Genomic DNA, 20,083 nt, shown 5'->3' with positions numbered 1-20,083 from the left:
AGCTGTGAGAAGAGGTCAGATCCCTCCTGGAGAGAGTCGTCTGAAGAGAAGAAAGCCCGGGACCAAACCCAGATTCTTTAAAACTCCCACATTTAAAAGTCATGTCTGGAGGAGAAACCTGCTTTGTACACTCAGAAAAGCAAAGATTTATTCATTCATTCAGCAGATCTATATTGAATACCTACTGTGTGCCAGGCACTATATGAGTCCCTGGGGATGCCACAGGGAACAAAAAAGTTCCTGCTTTTGTGAGCCTTACTTCTACTGGGGGGAGATGGGCAGTAAACAAATCAACAAATAAGTGCATCATATGCAAGGTGGTGGTAGGTGCTATGAAAAAATGAAAAAGATATGACCTCTGTCCTCAGATATCCTCAAATAACTACAGTTGTAAGCTGACTGAAGTGAGGCCAGAAGAGGTACAAAGTCAGAAATGCTGGTGGAACTCAGAGGTGTATCTCATTATGTTGCATACTGGAGCTTTATACGTAGTCAATGCTGTGAATTTTTGTTTCCACTGAGGGCTTTATTTAATTTTACTTCATGTGAATTAAAAAAATATTCAGATCACAGGTTAGAGTGAAAATATAATTATCTAGCATTATAATAAAGATATAATATTTTTTAATGTTTACTTTTGAGAGAGAGAGCGAATGGGGGTGGGCCGGTGCAGGGGGACAGAGGATCTGAAGTGGGCTCTGTGCTGACAACAGTGAGCTCTATGTGGGGCTTGAACCCACAACACATAATATTTTTATTTTTATTTATTTTTTTAATGTTTTTTTTATTTTTGAGAGAAAGAGAGGTGGGGGGGGGCAGTGTGCAAGCAGGGGGAGGGGCAGAGAAAGAGGGAGACACAGAATTCAAAGCAGACTCCAGGTCTGAACTGTCAGCACAGAGCCTGACGCAGGGCTCAAACTCACAAACCAGAAGTTCGTGACCTGAGCTGAAGTTGGATGCCTAACTAACTGAGCCACCCAGGTGCCCCACAACATATAATATTTTAAAGCATGCTGGTAAGAATTATAAAAGCCTTTACTGACCACACACATATTGTAGGCCAGGCTTTTTTTTTTTTTTTAACTTTATTTTTAGAGCAGTTTTAGGTTTACAACAAAATTCAGAAGGAGGTACAGAGATTTCCCACATATCCTCTGCCTCCACACATGCATAGCCAACCCCATTACCAGGGTTACTTACCAGAGTGGTACATTTTTTACCAAGGATGAGGCTACATGAATATGTTATAATACCCAAAGTTCATAGTGTGTTACCTTAGGGTTCACTCTTGGTGTTATATGGGATGTTATTATTACTTTTTTCACATGTTCTCCCTGGGAGGGGAGACATGGGAAGTCTTTGGGGTAGTCTTTTGCTGCTTGGGTAGCTGAAACCAGTGCCTGCTTCGTCCATAAGGAAAACTCTTCTGAATTCCTGCCCCTGCTGAGAAGAGTCGGACCTCTTCTTGGATATGAAGACATGATGTTCCAATAAGGGCAGGACCATCCCTCAGGAGGCTGGATTTCACTCAGTGTGGGAATCTGACTCCTCTTTCCTCTGTGGCTAGACCTACAGTGTGCTGTATTCCACGTGGGACCTTTCTTGCCAGAACTTCCTAGGTCCAGGGAACTAGTTTAGTTCCCTTCCTCATTCTTTACCCTTTTGTGTAGAGGGTACTTTCTCCTCCCATGCCCCTTCCCTAGACCCCCAGCTCAGCCTCATTCTGCATTCTGTGCTGTTTTATCTCTGGAATCTCAAGGCCCTTGGTCTTTCAGTCTTCCCAGGGCTGGTACTCTCAGTCTTAACAGTCTTTTGAGTTCTTTCTAAGGGTAAGGGTGGATTCTGATCCCATGTAGAGTCACTGCAGAGCTTGCTGGTTGTGCTTGGGGGGTGGGAGGTCAAGTGGGAGAAATTAACAATCAACAAATGAGACCCCTGCTGGCAAAATTTATCAGTTTTCAGATTCCCCTCAGGTGCCAGCCAAGTGGTAGGGAACAGTCTGACCAGCGCCTTTCTTTACTCCTCATCTGTACCTTCTTCTTTGACTGCTGTTTGTCCCACTTCTTTACCTTTGGGCTTGTGTCTCACATCAGACAATCCATGGTCAGGCTCAACTGCAGTGACTCTGCTTTGCATGCCTATAAATACGTGTTCTCAGGGGGATAAGTTACTGTTTGGTGACGAGAACGTGGCTGGAGGAGAATAGGCATCAGGTGGATGGTGGATATTGGTGGTGGGAACTGGTGGGTTGTACTCAGGAATTCTCTTGTCTTTGGGGCAGATATGGTTTGTTATGAATCCATTCATGCACTCATTCATTCATTCAGCCAGTATTTGCTGATTTTATATTTGACAGGGTGGATGTAGGCCCTGAGGGTTAGAGTGAGTCAAACTTAGTCCTTGCCCTTTTCTGGATATGGCATGCAAACAACTTAGAGCATGAGAATTAATACAACAGAGTTATGTATAAAGTGCTTTGGAGCATAGAGCAGTAAATGATTAGCTCTGCCTGGAGAAAGGAGAGGAGATTCAGACACAAAGGAAAGACTTTGTGGTGTTGGCTGCTAGTGGTTAACAAAGTGTGGTCTGCAGACTGTTGGGGGTCACCAAGATCTTTTCAGGGGTCCACAAGGTCAAAGACATCTTAATAATAATGCTACGATGTTATATGTCTTTTTCTGCTGTGTCTACATTTGCAATGATGGCACAAAAGCACTTAGGTAAAGCTGCTGGCACCTTAGCAAGAGTCAGAGCAGTGGCACAGAACAGCACTGGTGGTCGTGGTATTCCTCACCAACATGCACTCTGTTTTAAAAAATTTATTTTTAATTTTTTAATTATTAAAATTTTTTAAAAATAAATATAAAATGTATTAATTCTATTAAATTGTGTCCTGTTGAATACATATCTCTTTAGTATTCTGTGTGATGAAACAGGAAGTGTGCATAAACCACTTCTGTGTGTAGAAGTTTGACGCTTATTTCTTTCTCTAAATTTTTTAAATTTTTATTGAAAATTTTTTTAATGTTTATTTTTAGAGAGAGAGAGAGAGAGAGAGAGAGACAGAGCACGAGCAGGGGAGGGGCAGAGAGAGGGAGACACAGAATTCGAAGCAGGCTCCAGTCTCTGAGCTGTCAGCACAGAGCCCGTCATAGGGCTCAAACCCACGAACCTTGAGATCATGACCTGAGCCGAAGTTGGATACTTAACCCAGTGAGCCATCTGGGCACCTCTGATGTTTATTTCAAGAGAGAGCATTCGTACCACTGAGCTGCAAGTTGAACTGCCTCCTTTTTTCAGGGAACACCATTTTTATGTGAAAGAATAACTGACAGGTAAACTATACTTACTCAGACTCACGTATTTGGCACGTATTTTCTTAAAAATGAATGAAGTGAGTCTGCTATTAAAGGAAAACAACTGGTAGTATTTATTGCCAACAATAAAATTCTAGTTTTCATTTAAAACTTAGAATTTTGAAAAACTTGGATCTGCCGCTGTGAGCTTGACAGCTGCCCCAGATTTAAATCTTTTCTGATGTAATTAGTGGTGATATTAATAACTGTGATTATTTTGATATCGTAGAGATGAAATGGGTCAAATTTGGAAGTTTCCATGTGACCAGTGCATCATGTTACAAAATCACTCCTGGGTAAAAGATCAAAGTGCAAGATAGACCAATAGATTTTAATATAATAGAGTACAAACAGTTCATTTATATAGTTTCAGATTTCACATTGCAACTAATCTTTAATAAACCTACTACTTGTCGATTTTGATGTAATATCAGAGAAGAATGTTCACAGATATCTGGAAGATTATTAAAATATTCCTGTCCTTTCCAACTACATATCTGTTTTGCTCTGTGATCAAAACAACACATTGAATGTGGAAACAGATACAATAAGACTACAGCTGTCTTCTATTAAGCCAGACTTAAAGAGATTTGCAAAAATGTAAAAACAATCCCACTCTTCTCAGAAAACATTTTTTTCCAGGGATGCTTGGATGGCTGATTTGGTTAAGCATCTGACTCTTGATTTCGGCTCAGGTCATGATTTTACAGTTTGTGAGATCGTGCCCCACATTGGGCTCTGTGCTGACAGTGCTGAGCCTGCTTGGGATTCTCCCTTCCTCTCTCTCTCTGCCCCTCCCCACTCGCACGTGCATGTGCATACACATGCTCTCTCTCTCTCAAAATAAACTTTATTATTATTAATTTTTTTTTAATGTTTAGGTTTGAGAGAGAGAGAGAGAGAGACAGAGCATGAGCAGGGGAAGGGCAGAGAGAGGGGGACACAGAATCTGAAGCAGGCTCCAGGCTCTGAGCTGTCAGCACAGAGCCCGACACAGGGCTCGAACCCATGAACTGTGAGATCATGACCTGAGCTGAAGTTGGACGCTTAACCAACTGAGCCACCCAGGCGCTTCTCAAAATAAATAAACTTAAAAATTTTTTTTCCAGAAAACAATTATTTTTCATAAAAAATCCTATTAAATTAATGTATAGGAGATTTATTTGTCTAAAATGAATTAATTGCTATTATTAGAATTTGCGTTTTAATTTCTAAAAAAAACGCCTGGGTGCCTCAGTCAGTTGAGCGTCCGACTTCGGCTCAGGTCATGATCTCACAGTTCGTGGGTTTGAGCCCCTCATCAGGCTCTGTGCTGACTGCTTGCCCAGAGCCTGGAGCCTGCTTCAGATTCTGTGTCTCCTTCTCTCTCTGCCCCTCCCTGCTCACGCTTTGTCTCACTCTATTTCTCAAAAAAAAAAAAAAAAAAAAAAAAAAAAAAAATAAATAAATAAATAAATGTAAAAAAAATTAATTTCTAATATGGTAGATATTAGTTTTGGGATTTTTAATTTTTATGTATATAAAGGGGCCCTGGCACCAAAATATTTAAAAACCTACTCCTGTGCTACTCTTTTTACTTACAGTTCTCTTTTCTGCCTGAAGAAATCCTACACATAATTGTTATTTAGTTATTTGTTCAAAAAACATTGAGCATCTATCAAGAACCTGGCTTTTGCTTGCTGCTGGGGACATGGTCCCAAGCCCTTATGGACATTGTTTGATAGGGAAGACAAATGAAACAGAGAACTGAAACACAGTATGATAAATGTTATTGGTGATAGACACATAAATGCTGTGGGAATACAGGCTATTGTCGGAATCACTTGCTAACTCATCTAGAACATGTGACTGATTGATTTTTCAAACACAGTAGGGGTGACTGAAGTTAGCAGGAAACTGTTCACATGTTGCTCTGGGAGGAAAGAAGGAAACTACAAATGTATTGATGGTCATCTTTTTGCATGCCCTATGCTATGCTAGGCGTTGGAACAAATGTGGTCTTAATTTTCATAAAAACCCTGTCAGCAGAGATAATTATCCTCATTTTGCAAATGAGATATTGGAGGCTCAGAGAAGTGAACATCCTGTCCAACATCATATAGATGTAACTAATGGAGCTGGGATTTTGACATATGTGTTCTGACTCCAAGTCCAGGGCTCTTTTATTAATAATGCATTGCTAAACGGGTGGATCTTCTAAGGTATTTCCAGGTGGCTCTGGGAAACCTTGCCAGGTTGAAACGAAGGTATAAGAGAAGATAGACGAGGTGTCAGGAAGGAGAGAGACAACCTAGGAAATGCTTGGTAGAAGGAGTCATTTGTGAATTTTGACTAACATGGTTTTTCTGGATAGGATTCTATGACCTTAGGAGACATCAAGGTTTTATACTCCTTTATTCTCAATCCCTTAAATCCTTCTCTATGCCAGATGATGCCAACAGCAAAGGTCACCTGTCTGTCTGATCAGTTTACAAACCAGAGCCTAGCATTTGAAGCTAAATTTCTTGCACCAGCTATAGGCTTTTGGGAGAGAGGCTGGCTGACCTTAGGCCACTCATGCCCAGCCTGGAGGCCCCCAGTCCCTAGAGCTCAGCATTTAAACTTTTTCCTGTATTTAAAAAAGTTTATTAGAGGCTTCTGGGTGGCTCAGTCAGTTAAGCGTCCGACTTGGGCTCAGGTCAGAATCTCGAGGTTCGTGAATTTGAGCCCTGTGTTTGGCTCTGTGCTGACCCTTCAGAACCTGGAGCCTGTTTCAGATTCTGTGGCTCCCTCTCTCTATGCCCCTCCCTTGTTCACACTCTGTCTCTCTCTCTCTCAAAAATAAATAAACTTAAAAAAAAAGCTCATTAGAAGTTGTGCTTTATGATAAACCTGTTTGTGGATACAGGCTAATGAAAAGATTGTATTTCTTTGCTTTGAGTCAGAAATCTGTCAACTTAATGTGGTTCAGGTGTGCTACCTAAGGTTTTCTAGAACAAGGGTCAGCAAACTATAGCCCTGGGGTCAAATCCAGCCCACTGCATGTTTTTTTGAATAAAGTTTTATTAGAACACAACTAAGCTCATTTACTCATGTTTTGTCTGTGGCGGCTTTTGTGCTCTAAGACAGAGTTAAATAGTTGTAACAGAGACTATATGGCTCATAAATCCTAAATTATTTATTATCTGGCCTTTTACAGAAAAAGTTTGCTGACCCCTAGGGTAATCCTGATTCTTTCTGTCATGGTACTTAGCACATGGTGTTTTAATTGCCTCTGTCCCCTACTTTTAATAATACATATATTTAAGTTTATTAACTTATTTTTAGAGAGAGAGAGAGAGAGAGGGAGAGCGCATGTGTGTGCGCAGGTGTGCATGCATGTGCAAGAAGGGGAGGTGCAGAGAGAGAGGCAAAAAGAGAGAGAATCCCAAGCAGGCTCCGTGCTGCCAGGGCTCGATGCGGGGCTCAATCTCATGAACTATGAGATCATGACCTGAGCTGAAATCAAGAGTCAGATGTTTAACTACCTGAGCCTCCCAGGAGCCCCTCTTCCCTACTTTTAAAACTAAACTCCTTGAGAGCAGGGGTGAGATCTGACTCATCTCTCTTTATGCCCCATGCTGATCACAGAGCCTGACATATTAAGAGCACACAATAAATGTTGTTTAAATGGGCACATCATGTGCTGATTAAAAAGCTCTGATGGGCAATTTTTTTTTTTCTCATTCTGATAGGCAATTATATGCGCCTCTGATTAAGACAAAAACAGAATTAAGGGAAGGAAAACATTATGTTGGTTATGCTAATCCCAGTGCTGTGTGCCTCACCTATGAACCAGTCATTACTTACTTTACTTACTGCAATTTTTTTTCGATAGGTAAATGACACAATCATGCCAAGAGCTCTTGTTGGTGAGGAAGTTGAGAAACAATGCCTTAATCTTTGGCTGCATTCTACCACCACCGCTTTACCCCACCCTCTGCTCCCCACTCCCAACTTAGCAGGACAAATGTAGTAGAATATACAGTTACATGGAGATATTTCTTCTTCATGTATTGTATTCTTCTTGTCTTTTTTTAAATGTTTATTTTTGAGAGTGAGAGTGCGTGCATGTGCGTGAGTGGGGGAGGGGCAGAGAGAGAGGGTAACAGAGGATCTGAAGTGGGCTCTGTGCTGACAGAAAAAGAGTCCAGTGTAGGGCTCAAACTCCCTGAACCTCGAGATCATGACCTGGGCCAAAGTCGGACACTTAACTGACGGAGCCACCCAGGCCCTGCTTACTTTTTGTCTTCTATAAAGCCATTTCTTCAGTGTGCTTCTTACCATCTGTGACTAATGGAAGATGAAACCACGCTAAAGCTGTTTGGTCACCTTGGCATAAAGATAGGTGAAGTACCGACCTGGGAGTCAGTAAACCTGGGCCCTTGCTGTGACTCTTCAGCTGTCTTTGATTTGGGGCACATCAGTTAACATCTGTGAGCTCCTGTATCCAACATGTTTTTATTGAGTCACATCTGGGACACTTGACACATTTAATATTTACATCTCTCCCTCATTTTGAAAAGGATTTGAGCAACTCGTGAGTGGCAGAGAGTTGACTTGTCCTGTCTGTTCCCTGTCTCTGACCAGCAGTCAGCTGAATGATTAAATGGATTGGAGTGTTTTGGGACTTTGATCAGTGCCTCGGAGAAGGCCTCACAGCCACAACAGCCTCTTTACCCTGTCCTTATTTTCTCTCCTGTGACAACTTCTTCCTTGGGAGTAATCTGAGGAGTTTTTGCTGGAGAGAAGGAATCAAGATCAGGGTCAAAGGGAAAGAGGAATTTTAGAAGCTAAGAATTGGAAGACATACTAGAAACTTTACTTAAAATATCTTTTTCAGATAGTGAACTTGAGGCCTGGAGAAGGGACGTGACCTCACTTGGTAGAGCTAAGACTAGATGCCAGGTCTGCCTGCTGTGTGTGTGCGTGGTGTTTTCCAGGGTTCTAAGAGAGGAGTAGGTGGCCTCGGCTCTCGTGCTGGTTTTTGTGTCACATTAACGACTGTGTCGGTGGGTGGGGGAAGCTGTACTGCAGACCTGCCACGCTGTTGCACCCGGTGTGCCCAGGACCTTAGATGTCTGAGAGCTATTTGCTGACCGTAGCCGTCAATGGGCGGGCATAGCATGTGAAGCGTTTCTCCAGTTAGTTTGTGACTGGCATTACGTTATTATTACCAGCAGTGAGAAAGTGAACCAAAAGGAAAACTACATATTATTTTGGCATTGCAATGAATGGGCTGTCTTCCTGTTTCTGGAAAGGTTGTATTCACGTGCATTTATTTATTGACTGATGAAAAATGGTATTTCACTTGAATATGTATTTCTTTGCTTACTGGTAAGGCAAAAGTTTTTTTTCTGTGTTCATTGGCTATTTATATTTTCTCTCATTTATATTTTTTCTTGTGAGTTATCTATTCACGTTCTTTGTCTAGATCCCAGGGTATTCCCAGCCTTATGCTTGACTTTCCTGCCAGGGAGCCATCAGGATAATAGGACATTGTCCCTAAATTGGGGAACTCAGCACATCCTGGGGGAAGAGAGTTGAAGACTGGATGAAACACTTTTCTCACTGTACAAATAGCTATTTAAGTGGCTACATGAGGCTTGAGGTGCTAGAGGCTAAGGACACTGAGACAGGTGGGTAGCAGAGGCCAGCAGTGCCCACAGTAATGTTGTCTCTTGCTTTTCCTGTACAGAGTTTTGCCGGATTGACAAGCCCCTGTGCCACAGTGAGGATGAGAAGCTCAGCTTTGATGCAGTCCGCAGCATCCACAAGCTGATGGACGACGATGCCAATGGTGACGTGGATGTGGAAGAAAGCGATGAGGTGAGCTCTCTCCCCCTGCCGTGGCTTCCTTCTCTTCCTGTTTGGACAGTCCCTGAAGGCTGCCTAGACACTCTTCCCTTTGGAGAGATGTTCTTGGTATTGGCTTGTTCTCTAGGAGCTCCTTCCTGTCAAAGGGAGTGATTCTCAGCAGAACAGCCCTGTAGGAGCCAGCCTGTCCGAGTGAAGGCCTGCTGTCTGTATGCCTGGACTGGCTCCCATCTGCCTACTGGCTAGAAGTACAACACTGACTGAGCTATGCTGTTTGAGAGGGAGAGAGAGTCCCGAGGTCGGTCTCTATAGTTCCCCTGAACCCATATTGTAATCCTGCTGCAGATGGAGGGCATCAGTCTGTACTTACTATGTACTCAGCCCTGTGTTGGCATGTAGGAGAGACATCAAAACAGTCATTATCTTGCCCTTTGGGAGTTTATAGTCTGTTCAGGAGGAAGAAACACATGTTCCTAGAAAGATTATTCTGAATTCCAGGCTGTGGTTGCTGGGAGCTGGTTGAGTGGTCCAGATAATAGGAGCGAGAGGAAACTCTAGATGGAAAAAGCTCTGTTATTGTTTCACCTTTTGGCATTACTACAGTTCCAATTCCACAGAGCCCAGAGTGCAAAGTCATCATGTGTGGAAAGATTGAAAGGTTTTAGTTGATTTCAAGCTCAACGTGGGCCAGCAGTTTGGTGAAGCTGCCAAGTTATGCCAAATCTTTAATAGTGATATGGTGCGTGTCATGGGGAAGAGGTAAGCCTAGTTTTGAGTTCAGTCTTGGATCTCACATTGTCCAAGGTATTTGGAACAGTGCGAGCCTCTACAGAAAAGGGTGACCTGAATGCTGAAGGGTATGGACACTATGAAATGGAGAGTATTCAGTAAAACTTAGTATATATGGGTATTTATTATGTATGTGCCAGGCACTATTGTAGACATGAGGATGTGGCAGTAAATAGGACACAGACATCTGTCCTCCTATCATTTACAGTCTAGTGAAGAAACTTGAGCCTGGAAAAGAACAGATCCGGGTAATATAATTTGTATCTCACATACATTAGAAGTGGAGGAATTAGATTTTTAAATAACGACAGTGATGGCGATGAAAACTGCAGCACCAGCTCTCCTTTATTGGATTCTTATTCTATGCCAGGCATGGTGTTAAGCTCATGGTGTTAAGGTAGTTGCTCTTTTACCTTTCATAACAGCCTTTTGAAGTTGGTATTATTGTCAAGGACTGGAGCCTTGGAAAGGTGAAGCATTTTGTTCAAGGACACGTTGGATATGAGCACAGATCTGATTTCAAAGCTTGTGCTATTAAGTACCGCTATATTGTTTCTCTTAAACTAAAGGCAGGACCAGGACCAATGTGGGAAAAGTAAAATATGGCCATATTCTTCTAGAATGAAGAATCGTCTAATAGTGCCATCTTGTCTTAGGAGAGGCCTCCTTGGTAGGTACGTAGTAAACTCCCCGTCACGGAAGATGGGCAAGTAGAATACAGCGCTCTATTGATTGGTTAGCAGAGGGGATCCTTGCATTAGGTTGAACTGGGTAATGTCTAAGCAATTTATAAGAGGAGAAAAATAGACTTCCTGGAGCAGAAGCAGACATGTGGGTGGAGTGGAAGGGGTGGGGCTGCCTGAGTGGTAAGTGGGGAGCCAGTGTGAACACAGATGTGGCGGGGGGGGGCTCTGACTAGAGCAGGGTGGGTTTGGTTGGATGGAGTGACTATGGTGGAGGACTGCAGGACAAAAACCTGGAAAGGAAAGTGGGGCCCAGGCGACTAGGCTGAGAGATGAGTACTTATTGAACCTGGCAATTGTAGGTTCTTGAGCAAGGACAACAGGCGTGATGAAAGTTTTGGTCGCATCTTGAAGTGGCACTGGCCCTCAAAGGACCCAGATTTTATTTGTCCACGATGGGAAAAGGACCATGTTCCTGGATGCAAATGAGGACTAGAGGTTTCCCTCTCTCAGGGGGCCTGGCCACAGGACTGGGGGATAGGTGGCACACCAATTAAGAAGGTGATATGATCTAAGTTCCACAAATTCCTGGATATCCTTGTCACCCGCTCCTCCTTCTTTTTTCACTTTCTGCTGAATTGCTTTGTCAATGAGGAGAGGAAGAAAATGTTCTTTTTAGAGGAATGTTACCACAACAAAAAGCTCATCAGCACAAACTGTTCTAAAATAACACAAAAGCTGTCACCCTGCTCTTCTCTGTGCCAGTGGTGAGCTGTTCTTTTTCAGTGTAGCTTCTGCCTTGCTTTGGCTTCAACTTCTCTCCCGGCAGGCTCAGGCCTCTGGTGGTGAGAGGGGCCTGCCAGTCTGGGTTTTCACCATCGGTCACAAGCTACTGTCTTTGAAAGAGAAGGTAATGGTGGCAAAGTATGTGTGCCTAAGTCAGTCTAAACATGTATGAGACAACCTTGGAGTTCAGGTTCTAACTAGCATGTTGGGTGGACTGCTCAGAGCTTAGAATATTGGCTCACGGGTACTGAGCAGAGATGAGACCCTGGTTGTGCTGGCTATGATGGACCTGAGCTTTTTATGACCATTCGAAAGCACCACTGATTCCCCAAGGATTTTAGAGGAAGTCTGAAGGGATATCTTCAGGCTTCATTTGTTCAGCCTCATATCAGCAAGCTTTCCAGGTGACTGAACTATATAACCTCAGTTCTGGATCTTGTAAAATTTTAGCCATTTTTGAAATAAGTCTTTCTTTTTATAGATTATTGTGAACAGAGTGTTAACTTTCTTTGGATCATTCAGAACATGTCATCAGGCCTCTTCTATAACTACCCCAGGGCTTAGATTCCTATGTGCATTGTTGTGATTTCTTCTTATAATTTCCCTGTCTCTTCTTTGATTCATCCCCATTTCTAATTTCTGTTTACTTCTCTGTGAGCTATGAAATTAGACGTATGGTAAACTGAGACTCAGCAGGCATTGTATAGGAAATATGTAATCATTGGCATGTGGGGCAGCCAGTTTGGCTGCTCCAGTACTGTCTTTGTTTGCTTCTGTCCTAGTTAGTGGAGCTATGGATTGTGGGCCCTTCAGATAAGCAAGGTGGCATTATTGGTGATGGTGCCCTTCTTGGCAAAGCTGGGAGGGAGTTCTACCAAGCCAACAGCATGGAAATTCATGACCTGTGTTGTACTGAGACTTCTGGTGGGGACACTGCCTGTGGGCAATGGATTTGCTACAGTGGGATGGTCCTATCAGGTTGTTCTGACAGTCTGAGGTGGACAGACAGAGGCTGTCTAAACCTGCTGTCCCTTCATGAGCACTGGGTGTTGTATGTAAGCGATAAACCACAGTAATCTACCCCAAAAACCAAGAGCACTTTACACACTGTGTGTTAGCCAATTTGATAATAAGTTATATTAAAACAAACAAACAAACAAACAAACAAACAAAACCATTGTCCCTTCAACTGGATCCCTACAAGGAAAATCAAGGGCATTTATCCAGCCATTAAACAAATTTTTGTTGAATACCTGTTGTAGGACTATGGATTCCGTAACAAACAAAATGGATACGATTTTAGTTTTTATAGAGCTTGCATTCTAGTGGTCTGTATGTCACAGGCAATTAAATGAGAAGTAAAATTCTGAAATTAGGAAGAACTGTGATTATAGTAGTTTAGTGACTTCCCCTTTAATTTTCTCAGGTAAAATGGTAGTTAATGATTCCTACCCTTGCAGGGCTATTGTCAGAATTCAGGGAGAAAAGTGCTGGTAAAGTTTCCAGCACAAATAACTCCCAAACTCTACAGAAACCAAACAAGTCAACAAAACATGGGAAAAAATTTGAACAGACACTTCATCAAAGAAGATATATGGATGACAATTAAACACATGGAAAGATGCTCAATATCACTAGCCATTAGGGAAGTACAAATTAAGACCACAGCATGATAGCACCACACGTCCATCAGAATGTCTGAAATTAAAAAATGGACAACACCAAGTGCCAGGCGAGGAGGTAGAGCCACCAGAACTTTTGCTTATAGAGTTTCTTAGAAAGTTAAACACAATTCACTACATGCTCCAGCAATTCTACTTCTCGGTATTTATCCCTATAGATAAATGAAAATTTATATTCACACTAAGACTTGTACACAAATGTTCATAGCAGCTTTATTCATAAGCGCCAAAAACTGGACAAAAGCAAATGTCCTTCAATGTGTGAATGGATAAACAAACTATGGAAAACTGCTCAGCAATTAAAAGGAATGAACTATTGATGCACACAACATAGATGGATCTCAAAGGCCTTATATTGAGGGAAAGAAAGCAGACTCAAAAAGTTAACGTGTTGTATGATTCCATCTACATGACATTCTGAGAAAGTAGGGATGGGAGCTAGGCCAGTGGTTACTAGGGGTTAGGAATGTGGGGAGGGTTTCATTATCAAGGGGCAGAATGACAGAATTTTGGGGGGGGGGTAATAGAATTTTCCTGTGTCTGGGTTGTGGGACAGTTAGAAGAATCTAAATATGTTTCAAAACTCATATGACTATATACCCCTAACCCCCCCCCCCCCAAAGTTAATTTCATCATGTGTTAGTTAAGAAAAAAGTTGCCAGTATAGTACCAGACACACAATTCAAGCTCAGTGAATGCTGGTTATTTTCCCCTTTCTGTTTCTTCTGTATTTCCCAGAAAGTTACCTGTATCTGACAGTTGTATTTTAATGTTTGTTTAACTGATGTGTTTCTCTCACCAGACTGTGAGACTTTTCAGGGCAGGGACTGGCCTTATTTGGTTATTTTGCCTTTGTTTCCCCAATGCCCAGCAGAGCCCTGTACAGAATATGTGCTTAATTTAATCATTGGGTGGAATGACTGGCTGATATCTGGGTAGCAGCATAGTGTCTGGCTGAGAAGGGAGGCTTGAGCAAGGGTGTGATCACACATTTAGGGGGGGGGGGTGGATGGTTAGGTAGCAGTATGAGCCCAGGAAGCTGCAAAATCAACTTATGCTTTTGTTAGTGTCTGTGCAGTGTGGTGTAGCAGCATAGCACAGGGTTGAGAAGTGGTGCTCTGGAGCCACACAGACCTAGGTTTAAACCTGGCTCTGCCTTCAGCAGCCATGGAAACTTGAAGAAGTTACTTCATCTCCTTGAGCCTCGGTTTCTTCATTGGAAGTGGAGTGATAAGAGTAGGCATCCCATGAGTTTGTTGCTAAGATTAAATGAAATAATGCATACAGAGCACTCAGTACCATGCCTGGCATATGGAAGAGGCTCAGTAATGGTTAGTTTTTGCTATTATTATTATTATTGTTATTGTTTTCATCAGAAAGCACATACATTTTAATGCAGACAGGCCTGTATTCAAAACTTGGCTTTGCCACTTACTATGTGACAAAAAAGCAAGTAACTTCACCTCTCCAAGCCTCAGTTTACTCAGCTGATTGAGGAGATCTTTGCAGGGTTGTTGTAAGAATTTAATGCACGCAAAGGGCTGACGCAGGATTTCATGGTTTTTCCTCCCTCGGGGTGGTGGTACAGATAGTGAGGGCTGGCCTATATGGCAAGACTTCCAGATCAGCTCTCTCATCCCACGGCACCGGCACCACAGTGTTCAGCTCTGGGAGCCACCCCCAGCAGCTTGGCTGACTTGACTAGGACCAGAGCGCCACAGGAGGCAGTTCTATGTGCACCCGAGTAGCTGCTGTGAAGGGGGTGGGGCATGACAGAGCAGGGCCACACTTTTCTAGGGGCTGCAACCCCTCTAGCCGCTCCCCCTAGCCTCCTGTCTGTATGCCTGTGTGCTTTAAAAAAGATTTATGTGAGAACTTCTCATTTCCCCCCACCCGTGTGGAAGGCTAGAGGAGTTTCGAACACCAAAGCCGTATTATAGTACTGTCACCAGATCTGTTTGACTTTAGTAGGGTAGGAGTTGACTTGCTTTCCACCTTTTTCACTGCCCCACCAAGAGGCATGCTTGGTTGTGGGAGGCTCTGTGAGTCGGGAAGGATGGAACCTCGCACTAAGTGGAATCAGGGCTGGGGGAACTCAACTTTGAGAGGAGCGCTTCCACTTGCAAACCCCAGAGGCCAGCAGGAATTGGACTTGGTGGGAGGTGGTATATAAGGAGGGAGGGAGAAGCCCTGTGTGCTTCTTGCATATAAGCAGTGCTGTGGCCAGGCTGGGCTAATTTGGATGAGGGCGAGTAACTGAGTTATGCCCAGAAGTTATCAGCATGGTTAATAATAATTGCTTTCCGTCCTCTGCCTTTGGGCCTCATTTCCTTACATCCAGATAGCTGTAGACACCTCCAAGTGCTCTCTTTCCTCTAGCATCCCTTTACCAGCCCGTGTTGTTCATGCTGCCAGCGGTCTTCCTAAGTTACGTTTTGGTTTCATGTGTCCTGCATGATTTTCTTTTCTTATTCCTTCTGACTATCTGTGTCTAGCACTCCATCCCTTCAAATCTGGCCTTGGTCTTTCTTAAGACTCTCTGCACCTACCTCCTACCACTCTGGTCTGACCCTGGTCCTCACTGTCTCATAGCTGTTCCATGCTTATTGCAGGCCCCTTTCTCTGCTCAGCTAGTTCTCCCTAGCTGGAGTTAACTTCTTATATCCCTCCCTTCAACCCTTGGCCCTGTCCGTATCTGTCTTAGGTGTCCTCTGGAATGCTCCACACTCACTTTTCGTGTGTGAACTTTCCCTGATTTTCCCACCCCCACTGATTTCTCTCATCCCCGTACCAATTCCCATAGCACACATTCTATATCAACTCAATTTAGCACGTAATTAGAATGTCTTGCTTTGTGCCCTAATGATTTTGATTGTATTATCTTACCTATAATTTGTCTTTTTTGCACTATTACTGGAATTACTGAAGCACAACTCTGATCATTACTTCTCCCTTGTAAAGGGAATGCAATGGAAGAGGACCATCCTTACCATGTGTCAAGCCATGTTCCAGCTGATGGCTCGTACAGTGTCATTTAATGCTCAACCACTCTATGAGCTAGGTGTTATTAATCGTCTTTTAGAGGCCATTTAACTATAAGAGTGGCCTGCCTTTACTTACTAAATTAGTCTTCACTATCTAAACCTGCCTGTTGGTGCTCCCACAATCTGCCTTTAGCTCTCCTGACTAGTTCACGTTACACTGCATTCCCCTACTTTATCCTGCAACCACTTCCAGTATGTTCTCTCTATCCTATCACTGTGCCTTTGCTTTAGATACATTTTCATCTCAGCATCTCTCTGCCTCTCCTCTTGCCTGTAAAAATTCACTCATCCACCAAAGCCTAGATCAGGGTGTCTCAACCTCAGCATTAGTGGCATTTTGGGCTAGATGATTCTTGGTTGTAGGGAGCTATCTTGTACACTGTGGGATGTTTCGCAGCATCCCTAACCTTTATACACTAGATGTTGTAGCAAACCTCCACCATCACTCCTTACCCCAGAAGTTGTGACAACCAAAATATCTCTATTGCCGATTGCCCTGGGGGACAGAAGTGCCCCTGGTTGAGAACTGCTGGCCTAGATTAAATGTTTTCTCCTAGAAATCTTATTGTTTCTTTATGTGGGAAGTAATTGTCATGAATCTCTCATTTGGCATATCACTCTGCTCTGTATTGTAATTAGTTGTCTGTCTAACTAGATTGTGATTGCCTTCAGGGGCAGGAACCAGGTCTTATTTATTTATCACTGTGTCTCACACAGTGCTTGGTACAGGGCCTTACACACAAAGGTGATGAGTTAAGTTTTTTTTTGAAATTTGAATTTGAAACCAGTGATCCTATCTTATCACTGAGTGCCCCTTAAATTATTTCCTTAGGGCAGAGCTAGAGTCCAGGGTTGGCTGGCCAGTGGTAGTGGGGCAGGGTGCTTTGGATTTGTGAGTTCCTGGCCAGGATGGTGGCCGGCTCAGTGGTGGGATGTTTCTAGGAGAGCTAGGGTCTAGGATACAGATATGATATTGCTTAGTGTATGATGTGTGTGTCTGACCTCTGTGACCCCTTCCTTATCTTTCTACCCTATGCTGTGAATCACATACAGAATCTGGGCGGAGGTGAAATCACTGTAGTTAAAATAATAGGGAAGACTTACGGGCACCTGGGTGGCTCAGTCGGTTAAGCGTTCGACTTTGGCTCAGGTCATGATCTCATGGTTCGTGGGTTCAAGCCCCGCATCGAGCTCTGTGCTGGCAGCTCAGCCTGGAGCCTGTTTCAGATCTGTGTCTCTCTCTTTCTCTCTCTGCCCCTCTCCTGCTCACACTCTGCCTTTGCCTCTCTCTCTCAAAAATAAATAAACATAAATAAATAAAATAATAGGGGAGACTTAGAGAAAAACATGTACAAAGAGGGCAGAGATGAACACAAGAAAAAAAGACACAGAATGCTGAAAGGCTATGTGACTGAGCAAAAGTACACACGGGCTTTGGAGCAAGAAAGATGAGGGTTTTAGGTGTACTTTCATCAACTGTGAGTTGCGTGACCTTGGAAAGTTTCTTAAATCTCTGTGAGCTTTCATTTTCTCATGGTCACATGGGGGCAGTAGTCTCTGCCTTGAAGGATTATAGCCAAGATGAAATGAAATCATGTGTAGAAAGTGCCCAGCCTGTGGTTTCGTTCACAGTGGTAGCACCACTGTGTCTTCTCCTCCTGCTACTGCTTCTGCCCACCTGGCCTGAGGTGGCTGCTTTACATATACTCTCTCATGGAATCTTTACAAGAAACCTGTGGGGCAGGTATTAATCTTTCCATATAACCAATAAAGAAACTGAGACTGAAATTAGCACATAGTTACCTGTTTTGGGGGTTATTGCAACTCAGATCTGTATCAGGCTGATGAAAATGTTCTTTTTAAAAAAAAAATTTTTTTTTTAATGTTTATTTATTTTTGAGACAGAGACAGACAGAGCATGAATTGGGGAGGGTCAGAGAGAGAGAGGGAGACACAGAATCCGAAGCAGGCTCCAGGCTCTGAGCTGTCAGCACAAAGCCTGACATGGGGCTCAAACTCATGAACTGTGAGATCATGACCTGAGCCGAAGTCAGAGGCTCAACTGACTGAACCAACCAGGCGCCCCTGATGAAAATGTTCTAAACTTGTGGTGAGGTTGCACACCTCTGAATATGCTAAAAACTCTTGAGTTGCCCACTAAATTGGTATGTAAATTATATCTAAATAAAGATGTTAAAAAAATAAAATTGTCACTACAACATTTGTTGGTGTTACGGTCACCTCCCACTTGCCTTGCTATATAGCCCAACCCATAGGAACCCCTAGGACTCTATAGAATAAACACTTTGAAAGCCGTGTTGATTTCTGTCTCAGTGTCCCCCACTCCTAACTTTGACGGATATGCAGAGGTTCTTCTAAGTCTGAAGTGCCATGGTTTCTGGAAGCAGAGATCCATGGTTAGCTAACTGATAGCTAGTTTGCTTGCTTCTGGGTAGGTATGGATGGCTTTTGAGGATACCAGACTGAAGAGCCCTGGGACATTCTCTTTGGGAGAATCCTTCCTCTTTTTCTCTCCCACCCTCCCTGCTTCCCTCCCTCCCCTCCTCCCTTCTCCCTCCTCCTCCCTTCCCACCTCCTTCCTGTCCTCCCTTTTTCTTTTTTGTAGCTGTCACTTATGGGAAAGCTAAGATGGCAAGAAAGCTATGGGGAGAGCCCAGGTGGTAATTCCTTCTCACCCACATACCAGGAACCTGAATCAGATTCTTGGCACTTGCTATATGGAGCTTCAGGAGGGGACATGTCAGAGGCACTTGGCTAAGTAGCCCTGGTATTATTTTTCCTGGATTCACCTTGTGCTCCAGGCCTCCCTCTGACTCCCACTGCTGCTGCCATGCTGGCCCATGGGAAGCAGACCTCTCCTCTTGGTCTCTGGACCCAATCCTGAACATAGATTTCCTGGCTTCCTCTTTGAATAACTTTGACAGCCTGGAGCTTTTGCTTTTTTTTTTTTTTTTTTTTTAATGTTTACTATATGCAGCAAGTAGGGCAGAAAAGATATAATTGCAAACAATTTTTCAGATAACCTCAGCATAGGTTTCTGCGTATACATTTCTGTTGCCGCAGTAATTCTTCTTTGACCTGAAGGATTGTTACAGTTTGGAGGCATCTCTCTGGTTTTTTGCCTTCCAGCTTCCTGCTGGTCTCCTGGTGCAATCACCATCTTATCTCTTTCCCTGCAGAACATTCTGACCTCCTGCCCTTAATGTAGGTAAAGCACAGTTTGAAGTCTGCTCAGGCCTTTTGGACAGAACAGAGATGAGTGATACTGTGAATGACATCATTCTTCAGGTGAAACCTGGTCCTTAGGCTAAGGGAATGACCTGTCCCCCATTTTTTCTTGTAAATACTTAATTGTAGGGTGGCTGTAGCATTCACCTACCAACCCCCACTGAGTTCAAATTCTGTGGCCTTGCTCATGCATTCAGTCCAAACTCTTGTGAGTTTTTTAGAATAAAGTATGTGGACATTGACTTCTTAAAAGTCTAAGCATAAGCTTTGGCGTCTGACCTGAATTCAAATCCAAACTTTGCAATGTAGATCTGTGAGTAATTTGGAGCCTCACTTTCCTCATCTGTAAAGTAGAGATGAAAATAAGATACTCTTTGCTATTGATAAGCCCTCAGGCTGGTGAGAGAGGCAGACATGTAAACTGGCAACAACAATAGCACGTTTTCAGGACTGTAATGGTGGTGTGCACAGGGGCTGCGGGGGGGGGGGGGGGGGGGGGCTGCGGTTTGCAAGAGAAATAAGGGTGAGGTCAACTAACGTGCTGGTGTAGCAGAAGATACATTGTCAGCCAGCACTCAGGGAAGGGTACCAGTTGCTAGACAAGCTGAGCTACACATCTGAGGGAGTAGGCCTAGTTTGCAATCTGTCCCAGTGCCTTA

At 43.3% G+C, this 20,083-nt stretch overlaps 1 protein-coding gene across 5 annotated transcripts in view; it reads left to right on the top strand.

Annotated features, from left to right (window-relative positions):
• Nucleotides 1–20,083, top strand: part of STIM1 (stromal interaction molecule 1) — a 181,674-nt gene that overhangs the window by 91,728 nt on the left and 69,863 nt on the right. For all 5 annotated transcript variants that reach the window (XM_015062088.3, XM_015062090.3, XM_015062089.3 and 2 more), the window contains exon 2: nt 9,073–9,203. In XM_015062088.3, coding sequence (XP_014917574.3) covers nt 9,073–9,203 — 131 coding nt within the window. The remainder of the gene's footprint in view (nt 1–9,072; nt 9,204–20,083) is intronic.

Source organism: Acinonyx jubatus, chromosome D1 (genome assembly GCF_027475565.1).
Source record: "Acinonyx jubatus isolate Ajub_Pintada_27869175 chromosome D1, VMU_Ajub_asm_v1.0, whole genome shotgun sequence".
Taxonomy (NCBI): domain Eukaryota; kingdom Metazoa; phylum Chordata; class Mammalia; order Carnivora; family Felidae; genus Acinonyx; species Acinonyx jubatus.
This window is presented reverse-complemented; position numbering and strand designations above follow the sequence as displayed.